This window comes from Sciurus vulgaris (genome assembly GCF_902686455.1).
Source record: "Sciurus vulgaris genome assembly, chromosome: 11".
NCBI lineage: Eukaryota > Metazoa > Chordata > Mammalia > Rodentia > Sciuridae > Sciurus > Sciurus vulgaris.
This window is the reverse complement of record NC_136472.1, coordinates 51,679,524-51,698,139: the sequence shown is the minus strand read 5'-3', so window position 1 is coordinate 51,698,139 and position 18,616 is coordinate 51,679,524. Positions and strand designations below refer to the sequence as shown.

General features: G+C 33.9%; 1 protein-coding gene across 1 annotated transcript in view; it reads left to right on the top strand.

Moving 5' to 3' along the window:
* PRMT3 (protein arginine methyltransferase 3) overlaps positions 1–18,616 on the top strand; it is a 132,861-nt gene that overhangs the window by 104,456 nt on the left and 9,789 nt on the right. The window contains exons 14-15 of the mRNA XM_079101862.1: positions 8,760–8,810; positions 9,003–9,090. Coding sequence (XP_078957988.1) covers positions 8,760–8,810; positions 9,003–9,090 — 139 coding nt within the window. The remainder of the gene's footprint in view (positions 1–8,759; positions 8,811–9,002; positions 9,091–18,616) is intronic.

Here is an 18,616-nt window from a genome sequence, read left to right as displayed (position 1 = left end):
CAAGCTGGCTGGTCTGCCGGCTTGCTCCACGATGGTGACTGACCTCGACGTGGTGGTCGGGCGTCGTCGCTCAGTGATGGCGCTGGACCTCGGTTTAGGGGTTTGGCAGGGTCAGTCAGTGATGGTGTCCGAGTTCGGCCTGGTGGTTGGGTGGGCTGGCAGCCCACTGGCTAGCTCTGCAATGCAGGCAGGTTGGGTGCCCGTCAGCTAGCTCTGTGATGCAGGCGGCCTGACTCACTCACCGTCTGGCTCCATGGCTGCAACTGACCATTGATGGCGCCCAGCCTCGGTGCAGGGTTCAGGCCTAGTAGATGAATTTTCCACAGAAACCGTGGAGTCAAAAAGATAGAAGGCACTTGAACAATGGCATCTTCATTGCACTGAAAGAAGATAACTGCCAACACTGCCCTACCAAAATATCTTCTTTAAATCAAGCTGAAGCTGAATAGGGAATATTTTCAGAATACCAAAAATAAAATTTAAAAGAGAAAGGAGAGCATTTGACCCAGGAAACCTTTACTGAAGGGAGATATTAAAGGGCATTAGGCAGACAGAAAGCAGTCCCTGATGGAAGTCCCAGATGGAAAGCAGGTCATAATGATTAACAAAAATAGCAAAAATCTGCACCCAGTACTTCCACTCCTAGGTACATACCCAACAACCACAAGTTCATAGTTCACCAATGACATGTACTAGAAGTTCATAACAGCACTGTTTGTAAAACTTGCAACTTAGAACTTTTCAAATATCTGTCAGCAGTAAACTGGATAAGTTGAATACAGTAGTTCCCTCTTACCTGAGGTCTTACCTTCCACGATTTCAGTTACCAGAGATAACAAGAAGGGTGAGAACATGAACTATTTTGAGAGACCACATTCACATAAATTATTCTATAGTATATTATTGTATTGCTAATCTCTTCCATGCCTTATTTGTAAATTAAACTTTATCACGGGTATGTATTTATGGGGAAAAAAAAAACAGTATGTGTAGGGCTTAGTACTCAGTTTGAGGCATCCACTGGCATCTTGGTATGTATCCCCTGTGGATAAAGGGAGGCTACTATACTCACCTTTATCTATAGCCATGAAAATGAATGGTCACAATAGCATGCAGCAGTAGAGATGAATCTCACAAACAATATTAGGAAAAACAACCAGACAGAAAAGACTACACAATGTATTATGCCATTTATGTTGTAGTATACTAACAGAGAAAACTGATCACATCTGCAATCTGATAGTGGTTACTCTGTGGAGTTGGAAATGCCTAGAATTGACTAAGTAAACAGTCCACCAGAGGGCTGAGGTGTTATTTCTTAATCTGAAAGTGAGTTTCACAGCTGTATTTAGTTTGAAAATTCACCATGATGTACATTTATAATGCACTGTTCTACTTGTGCATTATACATTTAAAGTTTTCTAAAAAGTTAAAATATTGATAACTCACTGAATATTGACTATGTGTTTATTGGGAAAAAGAAATGTAGGGCAATTAAGGCATGTCAAATATCAATTTATAAAATGTCAAAAACTTGTGTTTTAGCAGGGCATGGTGGCTCACTCTTGTCCCAGATAATAGAGAGACTGAGGCAGGAGAATCACTTGAACCCAGGAGTTTGGCACCAGCCTGGCAACATAGCAAGACCTCCATCTCTCTCTTTCTCTCTCTTTTTTTTAAACTTGTGTCTCAGACTCAAAACAGATGATTCATTTTGCCCCCTAAAATCACTAATAAGCAGTTTCGAAATTAGAAGGGAACAGCCCAAATAAATTCAGATGGAGATTCAGTTATTGTCTGGGAATTTAAGTAAATAAAAAAATGAATTGTATTGAGTACTTCAGTTAAAGTGTCTTTTGTACTTTTAGACCTTTTGTCTGTTTTGCTGCTTACATATTGCTCGGTGTGTTTCTAAACACCACTCAATCTGGCATTATCCCTTGGGAGTTATATGGCACTTAATGTCTATTGTTCCCTAGAGGAGTCATGAAAGAAAAGCAAAAATGCAAATTTTCTTTTGGAATGAAATAGAAAATTAATTGAAGAAGAAAGGGTATAATTTAAGGTATAGTTAATATTGGAAAGAAATTATAATTCTCACATTTGTTGAATGTGGACACCAATTATTACTAGCAGAGTTTACACTTACACATGCAGTAACTTATATGGCTTATGTTTGTATTTTCATCTGGTTTTGTTTTATACATGATGATGTAAGCCATAATAAGCATTTTTATGCCTTTTATCTGCTTATTCTTTGTTTGCTTCATAGTCAACATCAGTTGGCGTTTAAATTCCATATTAAGATTTTGAAAGAAATACTCCAACAAAAAACGAATTGTATTTTTGTCATAGTGATTCTGCTGTGTGGGTTACAAGCACTCTATCTCCATGCTTGGATAAACTCCATCAAAAGCACATTATCCTCCTACTTCTGTGGCCAGCTGCCTAATTGTATCTGCTGTAACCACACGCTGTTGGAACATGATACCAATGAAGAACAGAAATGATGAATTACTCCCTGCAGGTGATAGTGATAATGATAATTTTTAATTTCCTTCTTCCTCACAAGGTCTAGTCTGATCTTATTTCATTGGCTGCCATTCTGTTACACACGATTTAAAGACTAGTCACATCAAAATACGTGAAACGAGTAATGTGTTTTTATTCTAAGTTATTGTTCTTCAAGTGAACATGTATAAAATGAACTGCATTTACTTTTATACATATGGAATAAACATGCAAAATGTGACTTAAAGCAGATTTCTAAATGATTCACTTTACAGATGCTGTGGTTATTTTCTTTTTTGAAATCCACAAAAAAGCTGGATAGCTCATTCTACAACTGTGTTCTAATGCTTAAATACATTTAGAATACACAGTAAAGCTAGAAGCTTATTTTCCTGTGTGCACCAGTGTAATTGTGGGAGAGTCTCAACAAATTTCAAGAGTGCTTAAATATCCCAGAAATGTGCATGTATTTTCCTTTCATTCTGTTTTCTTCTATCATTATAGTTTTTATTTTTGTGATTATTTACCACTCAGTCACCCTTCTCTTAGTCTCAGGGAGTTATTTTTCTGACTCTCAGATAATTCAGTGAAATTTTATTTACCTACCATCTTATCTTTACAGATTAACTCAGCTTGATCTTAATGCTGGTTTATTTGTTTTTTTTCCCCTCAGCAATTCCCAGTCCCCCTGATAAGATGCTAATATGGGACAAAAGAGAAGCTTATTCTGTGATTAGGCCTAAACCTATCTGATATTTGCCAAGCACATGACCACTTGCAACTCGTTCTTTATTGCTATTTACCTATTAGTCATCATTTCCTATTTCTTATGATTGTTAATTCTTATATTTGAATGATTTCCATTGGGAGAATACAAGTTCATTGAAATTAACATGTAAAGAGACCAAAGATAACCTGTCAAAATGATAACAAGGTCCTAAAACTATAAGTTAAACAATAGTAACATGTTATGCTTTCAAGACAAGATATTTTTGTTCTTTATAATCAGCTGATATATTTTATTGGTTATATCACTGTTGCTTTCAATTGGCTCTGCAGAAATAAAAACACTAATCTTAGGTCAGTTGGTTTATATGGTTCCATGTCAAGTTTAAAGGTTTTTTTTCTCTTATCTCTATTAAGAATCACTTATCCAATAGTTCCCCCAGCCCTTTATCTTTGAGAGAGATGTTTCAAGACCCCTGGTGGATTCCTGAAACATAGATAGTATCAAACCCTATGTGTACTGTGTATTTTCCTGTATGTACATACATATTAGAAAGTTTAATTTTTAAATTAGGCCAGTGCCAGGCATGGTACCTCATGCCTACAATCCCAGTTAACAGGATGCTGAATCAGGAGGATTGCAAATTCAAGGCCAGCCTTGGCAACTTAGCAAGATACTATCTTAAAATAAAAAATAAAAAGGACTGGAGATGTAGCTTAGTGGTAGAGCATCCCTGGGTTCAGTCCCCAGTACTGGGGGAGAAAATGTGGTATATAAGGGATTAACAACAATAAAAACAGGAGAGTTGTAACTATACCATAATATAAGTTATATAAAACTCATGAATTATTTCTGGAATTTTTTATTTACTATTTTCAAACTGTGGTTGACCCTGGATAACAAACAGAAAGCAAAACCATGGATAAGGGGAAACTTGTATCAAGCAAAAAGTAAAGAAAGCCCTGTCTTTTAAGGGACATTCTAATCTTTTTTGTGTTTGAGAATGAATACCCTTTTAAAATGAGAAATGGTTTTTCAGAGCTAGAGTGTGACGCTTTCTGAGTCATATGAATAGTAATTATCTGAAGTATCATCTGTGAATAATTTTAGTTCCAGGTAAATCTCTACCTAACTTACCTCAAATTTCTGCTTTCTACTTAATATGTGCTAAAGGAACTGATTCTAGTATTACTCTAAACCAAATGTCCTTAGGAATATAAAACTGTTCAAGGAGTCAGAGCCTATGTGGTACACATCAGAGGGAACCATACTAGAATGTAGGTGCAGATTTATCTCTGTCAAAGATCCCTTTCAAGAACTCATGGCCAAAAGTAATTAAATCTTTCATTTTTTTTTTAATTTTTTACAGACTGCATTTTGATTCATTGTACACAAAAGGGGTACATCATTTCGTTTCTATGGTTGTACACAAATGGTATGAATCTACATTGTGTAATCACACATGTACATAGGGTAATGATGTCTGTCTTATTCCACCATTTTTCATACCCCCCTCCCTTGTTTTCCTCTACGTAATCTAAATTCCTCCATTCTTTCTCACCCCCCAACCATATATCATCATCTACTTATCAGGGAAAACATTCAGCCTTTGGTTTTTTGGGATTGGCTTATTTCACTTAGCATGATTTTCTCCAATTCCACCATTTATCTGCAAATGCCACAATATTATTATTCTTTATGGCTGGTAGAGTTGCAAATTGGTGCAGCCACTCTGGAAAGCAGTGTGGAGAATCCTCAGAAAACTTGGAATGGACCCACCTTTTGACCCAGCTCTCCCACTCCTGGGTTTATACCCAAAGGACTTAAAATCAGCATACTATAGTCATATAGCCACATCAATGTTTATAGAAGCTCAATTCACAATAGCTAGATTGTGGAACCAACCTAGATGCCCTTCAACAGATGAATGGATAAAGAAACTATGGTATAAATCTTACATTTTTATTTTTCCCATTTTTCTGGAGGCCTATCTTTGGTTTCTGGTGATCCAAAATTGGCAAATATTTCTTCCACTCTATTTGGTGGGCTAGAGGAAGATTAGTTTCTTCTTTGGGGATTGAAAGACAATATATCTTATATTCTCAAATCTTCTGCATATTTTTTAATGTCATAAACTCATGTATTAGCCTGTCTTCTTCAGACCTATGTTCTATGATTATAATTCTATAATTATTCTACCACAGTATTGCTTGTCTGTTTTTTTTTTTTTTTTTTTTTTTTACCAGAATTAAAACATGTTTCTCTTCATGTATCCTATGCATTTCAAACTTGGGTCTAAAAGTCTTTAATATTTTCATGTATTTTGATAATTCTTATAACTATAACTATCCCATTATCTTTTCTCCTCTATTCTTTCTCTCAGTTCTGTTTTGCAAATCTCTTCATTGGAAAATACTGGTTTTGTAGAATTGCTACTTGGAAGTAACTTTTATTTTCAAAATTCATTTAGTTCCCACTACATGTTAGCCCTTGAGGGTATAAAGATGAGTGATGGGCAGAAGGGGACTGTGGGAATTGAGACAAAGGTAATAGTTGAATCGACTGCCTATCCATGTGGTATTATAAATATTATTAAAAATAACATTTTCATAGAAGCTGTTCATTCTTGTTGGAAGTATAAATATAGGTAAGCACAAAGAATGTGAATACTCCAAATCTAACACATACATATATAAAATATATAACATATTCACATTTGCACAACATACAACATGTGCCCATAACATACATACTACCTATCAAGATGCTTTTCATCTAGTAGTATATCGTGACTATTTTTCCAAATCAGTCACTATTTAATTACTTTTTTTTTTTTGGTAATTAAACTCAAGGGTGTGCTTATACTAAGCCACATCCCCATCCCTTTTTTGTTGTTGTTGTTGTTGTTCTAATTAGTTGTACTTGACAGTAGAATGCATTTATACATTTTGATAGGTCATACATAAATGAAGTGTAATCTCACATTTTTCTGATTATGTATATTGTAGGATCACATCAGTCATGCAGTCATATCTACATGAGGTAATAATGACTGTTTCACTCTACTTTCATTCCTTTCCCATTCCCCTCCCCTCCCTTCACTCCCCCTACCTAATATAAAGTAACTCTATTCTTCCCTGCGCACCCCCCATGTGAATTAGCATCCACATATCAGAGAAAACATTTAGCCTTTGGTTGTTTAGGTTTGGCTTATTTCACTTAGCATTACTCAGCTTTAAAGAAGAATGAAATTCTGGCATTTGCCTGTTTCATTTCTTGAGACAGGATCTCACTAAATTGCTGAGGCTGGCTTTGAACCTACCATCTACCTGCCTTAGCCTCTCAAGCAACTGGGATTACAGACTTGAACCACTGAGCCCAGCAACCTAAAGAGTACTTCTGATGGCCAAATAGTATATCCAGTAAAAACAGTTCTCTCTATTGGCAACACTTCCAATACCATATGGTTGGGTTTTTCACACCAATGACCACTTCTCCAATTCTTTTTGACATCAACCGAGTGTTCTGACACTACCCAATTTAGAGCAGATTCCACAGGTTAAGGACTCAGTCCCACAGACTATCTCCCTCCTCAGACACCAGTTGCACATGCGTAGTGGGTCTCCAGGTTACCCACAATTCTGTCCAACTTGGCTACAAATCAAGAGTTCCTACAGCATCCTTCTCTGTATGGATCATTTTCTGTAATACTTCCCAGAATTCAAGGAAACACTGTACTTTTACTTGTTTATTATAAAGGAAATGATAGGATCCCATGCCAGGAGATCCGTCCTCATAGAGGTATGCTGCACCACTCTGCTGGCACATGGATGCACCCATCAACCTGGAATCGCCTCAGAAGTTCCATTGTATTTTCATGATTTATTAAATCATTGGCCATTAACGATTAGCTCAACATTCAGCCCCTTTTTTTCCATAGAGAATTGTATTTTTTTTCTACATAGGTCAAGCATTTTTTCACATGCTTATTAATCATTTGATTTTTCTTTTATAAATTTTCTGCTTTAGCTTATGTTCATTTCTATTGGTGTATACGTTAATTTGCAGTAACTTAAAATGCAAAGGACAGTTACTTATTAAATTATCCTGGCTACATAGTAAGTCTAGCTATATTTAAGAGAACAAAGAATTAAAATTTTATTAAATTTTTTTGAGAACCGACTGTAACATTGTCCTAGGTGGGGGGCATATAAATATGAGTTATACCTTGGTCCTGCTCTTAAATAAACTGCAATCTGATAGGAAGGACTGTAATATATGTGGTGAATACTATAATAGAATTATGTATAATAAGCACATTCATTCAGCAAATAGTTATTGTGTACTGTGGACTTGGCACTGCTCTGGGGACTAAGAATATAATAGTGAACCACACAGGTATATGTGAATAAGTTTAAGAACATAATCTGGAGCTCAGGACTTTATACCTCTGTTTGGCATTATTATAAATAATATTTCAATTCTTTCTGGTATCTAATATGTAATGAACTTCAAGGTTATATATTGAATTTGCTTTGGACCCAATCTATATTAACCCTACAAGTCAATAAAACCTCACATTCTTAGCAAAAGCAGCAGAGTACACAAATTAGCTTTGTAGTGAGTTTTCAATAATCAATATCTGGTTTTTAACACTTTTTAAGCTTAATTTAATGCCATTTTTTGAAAATAGAATATGTCAAGCTGGTTTCTTCCATTAATGAAAGAAAAGGAATGACTAATTTAGATTTTAAAGTGTATATTCATCTGAATATTAATTTCTATTGGGACCCTTGGAGTTAACTTTGGAGGTTTTCCTTTGGGTATTTGTTTAAACATAAGTTTTATGAGTACTATTATTTGTTTATATTTTCAGAAAATAGGTAACATTTTAAAAATTATTTCTTGATTCCATCATGAAAATATTCTTAGTACTTGACTTTCAAATTGAATTCACTAGTTCAGAAGAAATTACATGAACTGGCTTTGTTAAAGAATACATTTCCATTGTTTATTGCTATGCATTAACCCATCCTAAGATGTAGTAGCTTGAAGACACAGTCACTTATGATCCTGCATTCTGGACAGAACTTAGCTGACTGGTGCTTCTGCTGGTTAGTCTTGGGGTCTGTCCTGCACCTCCATTGTCTGGAGGCCTCACTAGAGCTGGAGGGTCCAGAGGGGCTTAACTCAGACATCAGCATCTCAGTTGGCGAGTACAGTCATCCAGGAACTAGCCAAAACCCTCCCTTTCCCTGCTCTCACCTTTGTAGTCTGCTTGATCATTTTTCTAATAAAATACATATATTGATCGATTAGCCTTTTTACCTGTGTTGTGTGTTTCTGTGGCGAAAAGACAAGTCGTATTACTTCATTTTTACATCTTTCCCAGGATAATGACTTCTCATAAGTTTAAGAGGTATCTGGTCTTTGAAGTGGTTTTTAATTTGCCATGTCTTAAGAGACTAATTATATCATGTAATTGGTTTAATGGTCATTTATATTCTTTTTTTTAAAACAGGCAATTGCTGGCTACTTTGATATATATTTTGAGAAAAATTGCCACAACAGGGTAAGTATCATGAGTTATTCATAAGAATTAATTATGCAGAGTACATTGTATTTTATTTTTGTGCCCCAAGGTGTTTGATCATAAGCATTTTGCTGTTGTAAGCAATTGGAGCTTGTACTTGATTTAGTAGATTAATGTACCATGATATTAAAAATCCTGTTCATCAGATACTTTTGAACTTTACCAATGCAGGTCATGTTCTCCACGGGCCCCCAGAGTACCAAAACACACTGGAAACAAACAGTATTTCTACTGGAAAAGCCATTTTCAGTTAAAGCAGGTGAGAAAGAAAACAATATTCATTTTTCAGCCATTTTTTACTTGCCTACTATACTTCATATAACAGATCTAAGATATTCTTAGAACTTACCATCTACATAAATTTTAGCATATCATTTAAAGATGTACTTTAAGATTATTTTTAATTTTAATTTTAACTTAATTTGTGCCTAATAGGGAATATTATATGCCTCAAAAATACCACAAAGTAATTCCAAAACATTTCTGTAGGTAATAACTAGTATTTAATAAGATACAAACATAACTAAAGGAAAATATTTTCATTTCTAAATGATTAAATAGAAATATCACCTATAGAAGTATAAAGAGAATATCTTTATACTTCTGTAGTCAGTATGTATTTATCTAGAGTTCTCTCCAGTATCTCCTGTTCATTTACATCTTACACAGTTCAAGGGCTGATCAAATTCTACACTCCTTTGATGGTTCACTTATAGTTATTATTGCACCTATAGTTATATGCCACACACTTAACTCTAAAAATTAGAATTTGATTATTAAATTTTTAAATCTCTTTATATAATAAAAGACTTATCGCACCTTAATTGAAAGCCTTCTGGAGGACAGGAATGCTGATTATACAAGATTCAATGGAAAGAGGCCCCATATCATTAGTAACTCAGGGAGAGGCTAAGTAACTAGAACCATGAGACACTTTCTCGTCCATCAGTTTGGTGGGAAAAAAAATACATAAAATTTAACAATGCCAAGTGCTGGCAATAATGTAGCCCAATAAAATTTTCATGCTTTTTTGCTGGTAGTTTTAGTGGGTGTAATTGAAGGAACAGTTTGATGCCATTAAGTTAGGTCTAAATGTGCCAGCAATTTTTTTCCCCTAGGCATGTATTCTGAACAGTCTTTCCTACAACATGTGTGCACAAAAATGAAATTGAAGGAGCTAGGAGAGAAGGTTAAAATTTGATCGAGCTGAATGGTGAACTTTAAGGGGTCATTTTTCTAATCTGTTTCTATTTCATAAAACTCCAAGATAGTTTTGGTTTCACTATTAATGCATAAATTGAATAATCGATGCAAATAAACACTACTAGAAAAAAGCTGCAGCTTGTCATTTTCTCGCTTTGAAGCTGCAGTGCTATGGAAGTAAGACCTTGATAGTGTCATTTCTGTCTCCAGAATACTTGAATACAGCAAAACTGAAGCAAGGTAAACACAAATGAAGTTCTTTTAGATCCTTAATTTTTGTTTTTGTTTTTCTGTAGCTCTATTATTTGCATTGCACTGATGTTTAGAAACTTGAAAATGTTGCTTCTTTATAGTAACCATTTTTCCCAGCTCATTTTTTTTAAAAGGTAGCCCTAATTTTTCCTCTAGGGCATGGTCCTTCTGGAATCTACTGAATGTAGTCCAAAGAGACTGCATTTGGATTTATGTAACAGTTATGTAAATGTTTTTTACCAAAGCTTAAAAATGAGCATTGAAAGGAAAAAACTAAAACTTAAGTTAGTGGCAACAAAGGAAAGCAGTAAAACTTAGACACTCAGGAACATAAAATTCTTGATGTCTAGCATTCAATCAGACATTGAATGCCAGAAAATATCACTTGGTAGAAACAGAACCTGAAATGATAGAATTTACAAGTAAGTATGTTGAAATAAATATTAACTACATTTTTATGAATATAGCAAGGAGAATATCAAATAATTTAAATACAAATGGAACTTCTGCAATATCTGAAGTGAAAATGACATTTGATGGAATTAGTGGCAAAAGAAGAGATGAATGAACTTGAAGATATAACAGTAAAATGTATCAAAATGAAGCAGAAAAGAAAAAAGATTTTTTAAAAACTGCATTCAAACAATATTCACAGAATATCAAGCACTATCCTAAGGGTGATAATAGGAGTCCCTAAAAGAAGGTGGAAGAAAAAGGGGTGAAAAGAAAGACTTATAGGGACAGAAAATATAGTTGATGAAATAAGTGACCAAATTTTCTTACATTTGATAAGAACTCTAATCCAGATTTAAGAAATTTTGTGAGAAACACACACAGAGACACACAAAAAACTACCAACATCCATCATAAACAAATTGTTGATCAGCAGAGATTTTTAAAATACTAAAAACCCTTAACATGAGCTCAAGAAAAGTAAACCATTATATATAGAGAGGTACAAAGAGAAAATAACCTCAAAATACTTAACAGAAACTCCTTAAAATCAGATGATATTCAAATGATGTTTTCAAGGTACTGAAAGAAATTGCCAATCTAGATTCTGTATCTAGGAGAAACATACTCTTTCAGAGGGGGGAAAAAAAAAAACTACAGATTGGTAATACAAGATATGCCAAACTAGGTTTTTCAAGTGGAAATAAAAGTTCACAAAGCAAAAATGTGGTTCTAAATAAAGGAATGGAAAAATGACACAAATGGTAAATGTGTGAATACATAGAGAAGGTTGTTTTCTCATTTATTTAATTTCTTAAAAGATAATTGGCTATTTAAAGCAAATATTGTGAGTTTCAAAATATGGGGAAATAAAATATGTAACAATGATAGAAAGATTAATAAGAAAATGAAAATATATTGTCACATTCTTACTTGTACTGTACATGAAGTTTGATGTTTGAAGGCATCCTGCAGTCAATTAAATATGTACACTGTAAATCCTCAAGCAACAGCTAACAAATGTAAAATGAAGCCACAAAGTATAATTAATAACCTAATTAGATTTTCTATTCCTTGGTAAAATATTCTCAATATTTTGATGCTAACTGTATATTTATCAGGGGTGAGTAAACGGTACATAATAGTTAATTTTCAAAAACAGGGGCTCTGTTTTATTCTTAGTCATGGTTATGGATTGAATTGTGGATCTAATGATTCATATGTTGAAGCCCTAACCTCTAAATGTGAGTATTAGAGGTAGGGCCTTTAGGGAGATATTTAAGGTTAAGTGGGGTTTTAAGGGTGGGACCCTTAAATATTACTCAATTCAAAAGAAGACAGGGGGAAAAGAAACATCAACAGATGGGTAAATAGAAGATCATTAAATGGTAGACGTAAACATATTGATAATTATATTAAATGTGAATGGTGTGAGCATGCCAATTAAAAGGCAGAAATAGATTCAGTGAAACCAATGACTGACTGAATGCTGTCTATGGGAAATCCATTTTCAATAAAAAGTCACTGAAATTGCAGTTCCAGGTCAGATGAATTAAGCACATTCTGTCCAGTTTATTCTACTGAATGCCAACTATAAAACCAGAAGAAAAAAATTTTTAAAAGACCAGAATGCAAAGTACCAAACCGGTAGTAAATTTGTGCTTTGTTTTCTTCTGGTGTCCCCCAGGCTGAACCTTAGACAGCCTGAAATCTGGAAGAAGGCATCAGTACAGACAGAAAAGCTCCAGGAGAAACTCTGTTATTCTAGCTTAAAGAATGGGAAAGGATCCCATTACTCTTTTCTGTATTTTTCTTCTCCATTTCTTCATGCACAGTTTTCAGGTAATCCCACAGTGGCAGCAGTAATAACTGGTAGCAGTGGGGGACCCACAAACATCTAATACTTTAAGACACAGAAGAGTGGGCACACAGATAAATAAATAACACACACAACCACCTATGTTCCAGTTAATTCTCTCTACAAAAAACAGGCAGTCTCTTAAAAGCCTTTGAAAAAGTAACTCTGTACACAGAGATTGCTTTATTTGTGAATTCTCCCAACAACTTAAGAAATAACACCATTTCTACACAGTCTCTTCTAGGAAATAGAAAAGAACTAATTTTCTGAGTCCACTATCAACTTGATACCAAAGCTAGACAAAAATACAAAAATATAACAAGAAAATGAAGCTACAGACCAATATTCCCTTGTGACTATAGATGGAAAAATTCTCAACAAAATATTAGCAAATTAAATCCAGCAATATGTAAAAAAGAATAAACTGTGACCAAGTGGGGGCTTCGTCCCAGGAATTCAAGACTGGCTCAGTATTTTAAATCACACAAAATGTTCCCTAATGTTAACAGATGAAATAAGAGAAATCACAGGATTACATCAATTCAGGAAAGGCACTAAAAATTTTTAGCATCTATTCATGAAGAATACAGCAAACTAGAAAGAAAATAGAATTTCTTCAGCCTCATAAAAGCATTCACACAGAATCCATATTTGTTGTCATACTTAATGATAGTGACTGAATGCGTTCCCACTAAACCTGGGACAAGGCCAGACTCTCCTGCTACTTCTCTCTTGTATTGGAAATCTTAGCCAATCCATTAAGAAATGAAAAAACGTTAACTAAAAAGAAAAAAAAATGATTATTATTTATAGATATAATTATGTACATAGAAAATCTTAAAGAATTGACAAAACTATAGAGTTGATAAATTCATGGTACATGATAAGGTTTATTTACAGAAGTTAGATATATTTCCATACATTGAGATAGAAATAAGTAACAGTTGAATTTAAATTTTTAAAGCAATATTATTTATAGCAGCATCAGACAAATTTAAATCTTAGAGATAAAAATTTAATAATATATGTGCAAAACCTATATACTCAAATCTTTAGAACAATAAATTGGGAAAAAATTAAAGAAACCTAATTAAATGAAGAGGAATGCTCAAGAGTTGGAACACAGGTATTGTAAAGGGGTTACTTCTCTCAAATGCTTTTGATTCGGTGCAGTCTCAATCAAAATTCCAGTTTTGTAGAAATTGACAAACTAATTCCAAAATGTATATAGAAATGCAAAAGACCTAAAATAGCCAAAGCAACTTTGAGAAAGAAACTTACTGAATTTCTTATACTATGTGATTTATAAACATCTAAAAAGTTATATTACCAGATAGCATAGTATACTACAGACATATAGATTAATTTGACACAGAGAATCCATAAATACACCTATTCTGTATAATCAAATTTTTACATAAAGCAGTATATTTCAATGGATAGTCTTTGCAACAAAATGCACTGATAACAACTAAGTGTTCATATAAGAAAACAGTGCATCTCCATTCTTAGTACCACACCCCAAAACTAGCATGCACAGTAACTTAGTGGATTGTAAATCTAAATATAAAAGCTTAAAACTATAAAATTTGTGGAAGATAACTTATGATGATCTTCGAGGCATTAAACTGGTAAATGTATGAGAGAGACCAAATGTTGGCAAGACATTGAACTATAATCTGTAAAATATGCACACTTTATTTTGTGTAAATAACACCTTAACAAAGTTAATATTTTAAACTTTTCACTGGACAAGAAGTATCTGTAGGAGAAAACACAAACTCCTTAGTGTGACCCTTTACACTCTGGCCATTATTTTTAATCATTTCTACCCCAAGCCTTTCTCAACCCCAGATAAGCCCATGTGCTCTAGCTATACAGATTGGTCCTTTTTCAGCTAACTTTCCTGTCTTCTTCCTCCCTGCCTTTGTTCAAGTGTCTTCTACCTAGGAAATGGTTCTGATCACTTAATAAATCCAGTTCACCCTTTGCAACTCATTTCTGTAAATATTTCTTCATTGTCCTCAGAAAGTTAGTTCCTCCCTTCTGTGTTCTCCCAAATCAATTTATTTGCTTTCATATGTTAAGGAACATCTCAGTATGCTGTGATAAAGAGTTCTAGTGGAAGATGAGTTACTTTTCTCTCCTTTTTGATCTGATATGATATTTGGTATATTGTAAACATTAGACTGAATAAATAAGTACAGTAATTGCATGGCCATTGAAATTCAATTTCTTCTTGTCAGTTTGCGTGATGCTGTGCCAAAGGAATTTAGCCTAGTCGCTATTATGGTTGGCCCAGTTTGCCTCTGAGAGATTTCATGTTGTACTTGACTAACTTAGTGTTCAGATTGATCTTTGTGTGACTGAAAAGAATTCTCTATAGTTGGATTTAAGGTGAGTAGTTTTTTCCTCAATGTAGTATAGAATTTTTAAATAAAATCAGGAGCTAGTTAGAAAAATTTACTGTGTATGTGAGGCATGTTTTGGTACCCAAAAGATAATATTTTTTTTGTTTAAAGTCTGGATATGAACCCAGGGTGCTCTACCACTGAACTATGTCCCCAGCCCTTTTTGTTTTATATTTTGAGACAGGGGCTCCTAAATTTGCCTTGACAGACCTTCAACTTGTGATCCTACTGCCTCAACCTCCCAAGCTACTGGGATTACAGGCATGTTCCATCACACTCAAATGACAATAATCATTTTAACAAGCAAAATATTATAAACATATCTATGCAGTTATTCTGCTTAGGTTGGTGTATGTGTGTAATGTTTATTCTTTTTGGTAGTGGTAAATCTATCCTTAGAGGTAGACTCTATATTTAGAAAACAGGAAAAGGCAACAAGAATAGAGAATTTCTCAGACTAAGAACTTTGCATTAAAAAAAAAATAATAAGAATTCATCTAAAATGCACTAGGCTAAAAGCACAATGTAACTACAAAATATATTGTTTTTTTTTTGTTTTATTTACAACCTAGTGCTAAAAATAATTCCAAATAAAAGTGCTCAATAATATTTGAACCACTTCTAGTATTGTGGGACCAAAGGGCTTGCCTCCCAAAACGAATAGATTTAAAGTAGTTAGAGAACACTTACTTTCAATGTGGGGTATTTTTTTTCCTTTAAAATTAATGCACAATTTTATTTTACAAACTTAAAATTAGTTTACTCTAAAACTCCAGATCCATTTCATGTGTTTTAGCTTTAAGAATACAATTAAGATAAGGTTGGGCCTAGTTGCACACGCTATAATGCCAGCTACTCAGAAGGTTGAGGCAGGAGGTTCACAAGTTCAAGGCTAGCCTGGCCAACTTGGGAAGACACTGTCTCAAAAATATAAAAAGGACTGGGGATGTAACTCAGTGGTAGTGCCCCTGGGTTCAGTCACCACTACAAAAAAAAAAAAAAAAATCAGGCTATTTATATCTTTCTTTTAATATATGTGCACATGGTAAGTTTTTATGTGATGAAGAATCAGGACTTTTATTCATTTTTTAACTCTTAGCTTTAATAGTGATAAGAATAATTTGTTGTGTTTTTCTTTTCTCCTCTGGGAAAACAAAATTTCATTGTTCTGGAAGAAATTAATTTTAAAAAACACAGTCTAACAGTTGAAATCAGTTTTGTTCTTGACTGAGCTGCAGCACTATGTGATATACTAATAACTGTCTGCCATTGATAAACCCAAGAATACAGCTCAGCTCCAGAATGCCTTTTCAGCCCTCACCACAATACCCACTCTCAACATCAGTCATTTTATATCTATTTGACACTGATTAATTACCCTGATCTATCCTGGTGTTACAGCCACGTTAGTTAGGCCTCAACAGTTGAAGGAAATTCAGCAGTATGAATTATATGTTTGTTTTATGATCCTCCATGCCATTTAATTAACTTAAATGTGTGTGTGTACATCCTAATCTCCAAAATTAATATTGTGTAAAAACTATTTTACTCCTTTTAAGACATGAAAATAGCTGTATCTACTTGTATGTATAAGACAGTTCATGTTGTTATTTTAATTTTTCAGACGTCTTGTTTAATAATTCTTAAAATGTTTTCTTTGAAAATTTAAGCAGAAATATCCATTACTAATTCATTTTGACTTGGACTATATTTCTAAATGGAGGAAGAATACATGGACCTCTTATGTCATTTGAACCTGAAATGAAGAATTTGATACCTTACTATATAAGCACCATGGAACATTTCCATTTTGACTCTTACACTAATGATTTACTAAAACATTAGCAAACACAGTAACTTAATTTTTTTTAACACTTCAAATGCAACCTAATGAAAGAGCAGCAACCATTAGAGCAGATGCATTAAAAGGCCTATTTGCAGCAATACCTCATCTACATCAACAACAAAAAAAAAATCACTAAAGTAAATACATCACACTTTTTTTTAGGTGGTGATTAAGCATTTTAAACAATGTCCATCACCTCTAATAATGACTGAAAAGCAAATCAGATTCTGGGGCTGCTTTTTGTTTATGTAGGTAACAATGCTTTTGTTGTTTCTTTTTGTTTGTTTGGCTTCTAATAGTGCTGATGAAGGAGGCAGAAATGTAAAACTAATTTATTTTATGCCTTTTATGAAGAGGCACACCTGATAATACATCTTAAGGAATTCAGAATTCAAATTTTTTTTTAATGTTCACCACTCTAAGAAATGAGAGCGACACTTAATTGCTTTTTTTTAAACTATCTTGCTTTATAGATAACATTTTGATATAGTTAAACCTGTCAACCTTTTCTTTTGGTTTCATACTATAAAGATTGTATTACTGTACTGTATTTACACAATTGTATTGGATCCTCGGCGATTTAAAATGCCTTAATGTGCTGAATCTCTGTAATGGATCTTATGGTTTTTCTTCTAGGCTTTATTTATGTTTATTTTTTAAGATACCATATTTTTTCAACTCATTTTATCATGCTATAATTTATATATGATAAAAATTTAATTTTATGATCTGAAACGTTTTTTGACAAATGTGTACAACACCAAATTTCCATCATTGTAGAAAGTTTCCTTCTCAGTTCCCTGTGTGATGAGATCTCAACTCCAATTCCCAGAAGACTAAGACAGCCACTGATGTGCACTGTCACTATATTTAAGAATTCTCTCTTCTAGAGTTCAGTATTCAGTGAAATTATTCAGATGTACTGTAGCTTCTTTTGGTTAGCATTTTTTGAGATCCGTCTGTGTATCAGTTTGGTTTTTTTATTGCCAAGTAGTATTTTGTTGTAGAAATATACCACAACTTACATATTCACCTGCTGGTAGACTTTAAGATTGTTTTCAGTTAGGGGCCATTATGAACAAAGGTTTTAGGAATATTTCATGTAAAAATCTTAGTGCAGACTGTTCCCATTTCTCTTGGGTTAGAACATGGAAGTGGAATTACTTAATCTTATGGTTTATATTTAACACCTGATAAATTGGCAGATTTTTTCAAAGTTATGTACTATTTAACATTCTCAACACTGTTGTGAGTTCATGTGCTCAGCATCCTTGGCAACACTTATAAGGTCATTTTTATTTTAAGCAATTCCTTTAGGCATGCATTTATTTTTAATTTATATTTACCTTATGACTAATGACATTGAGCATCTTTTCATATATTTATTAACCATTTGTTTATCTTTTTTGTAAGTTTTCTGTAAAACATATTAATTTTGGGGGGGTTGGGGTGGCACTGGTGATTGAACTCAGGGGCACTCGACCACTGAGCTACATCTCCAGCCCTATTTTGTATTTTGTTTAGAGACAGGGTCTCACTAAGTTGCTTAGTGCCTCGTTTTTGCTGAAACTGACTTTGACCTTGACACCCCCTGCCTCAGCCTGAGAGCCGCTGGGATTACAGGCATGCACCACCATGCCTGGCTCATTTTACTTAATTTTTAAGGAGATTGTTGGTCTACTTATTGAGTACTTGAAAGAATCATTTGTGTATATAGTGATAAAAGTTCTTTGTCAGATATATACATTGCTAATATTTTTAT